The sequence below is a fragment of the Babjeviella inositovora genome (assembly GCF_001661335.1).
Source record: "Babjeviella inositovora NRRL Y-12698 unplaced genomic scaffold BABINscaffold_19, whole genome shotgun sequence".
Classification (NCBI taxonomy): Eukaryota; Fungi; Ascomycota; class Pichiomycetes; order Serinales; genus Babjeviella; species Babjeviella inositovora.
The window spans coordinates 99,926-101,077 of NW_017566856.1; the positions used below are offsets into that span (position 1 = coordinate 99,926).

Sequence of the window (1,152 nt, forward strand, 5' to 3'; positions counted from 1 at the left end):
GGGATCGCTCTTGACGTGTTTGCATGACATGGGCTACTACAATGACAAGATGGTTGCGTACCTCGGAGATGCCTGCGCTGTAAACTACCCAAACACCACGTTAGATTCTCAATTCTTCGACGCCGTCTACCAGAATGCGTCCAAGTACATCATCACCCCACCGGCCGATATGAACGCCACTCTTGTGTCTTACTCTCCCATCACTGTCGATCCAAATACGGTGGCTGCATACTACCTGCAGTACTACAATAGACAGAACAATCTTACGTTGTCGCTCAGTTTGGGAGCAGGGTTCATTGTGTTGTTTATTTTATACATGGTAGTATCTGGTATTGCCAACTGGGCGGTGTTGTTGTGTCCTAGGTTGGTCATGCGCCTTAATGGATCCTTCTCCAAGGCGTTGAAAAGGCACGTTACCCTTCCGGCCATGTATTCCACGAACAAGAACGCGCCGCTCAAGCTCTTTGGTCTTCCTCACGGATTCGTTCCTACCCGAGCCGAATCGTTGATTATTTTTCTGCTATGGGTATACATGATTTTAGGGAGCAGTATTGGGTTCCATCATGTTAGCGGTAATCCTATCTGGAGTAAGACCCTGACTGAAATAGGACGACTCGTTGCTGATCGAACGGGTGTGTTGGCACTCTTTGCGTATCCTACGTTGATCTTGTTTGCGTCAAGAAACAACATCTTGATGTTTTTAACCCGGTGGGATTACACCAGATTCAATACCTTCCACAGACACATGGCCCGTATCTTTCTTGCATTGGTTATTGCCCACGGTATTTCCCAGACCTTTGGCACGTATGGAGTTCGATCGAACAAGTACATGACCGGACTACAAGCGGGCTACTTCACGTGGGGTGTTATTGCGGCAATTGTTGTAGGGGCAATCATAGGCCAATCTATACTTGTCGTGAGAAGAAACTTCTATGAGGCCTTCATGCTAGTTCACATTGTGCTTGCAATTGCCGTTTTGATTTGTGTCCATTACCACATCAACTCCTTTGGTTATCAGGGGTTTACCTGGGCCATCATTGGTGTTTGGGGGTTGGACAGGGTGATCAGATTGATTCGTATGTTCAGCTTTGGCATAAAGGAAGCGAGCGTTACATTGGTTGCCGGCGAAACCTTGAAGGTAACGGTACCAAA

At 47.3% G+C, this 1,152-nt stretch overlaps 1 protein-coding gene across 1 annotated transcript; it reads left to right on the forward strand.

Moving 5' to 3' along the window:
- Window positions 1–427: 427 nt before the first annotated feature.
- BABINDRAFT_42525 (ferric reductase-like transmembrane domain-containing protein) lies at window positions 428–1,147 on the forward strand (the record flags this gene model as incomplete). The annotated part of the gene is made up of 1 exon (XM_019132076.1): window positions 428–1,147. A coding segment is annotated over one exon (720 nt), but the record flags the coding sequence as incomplete, so codon positions are not given.
- Window positions 1,148–1,152: the final 5 nt, after the last annotated feature.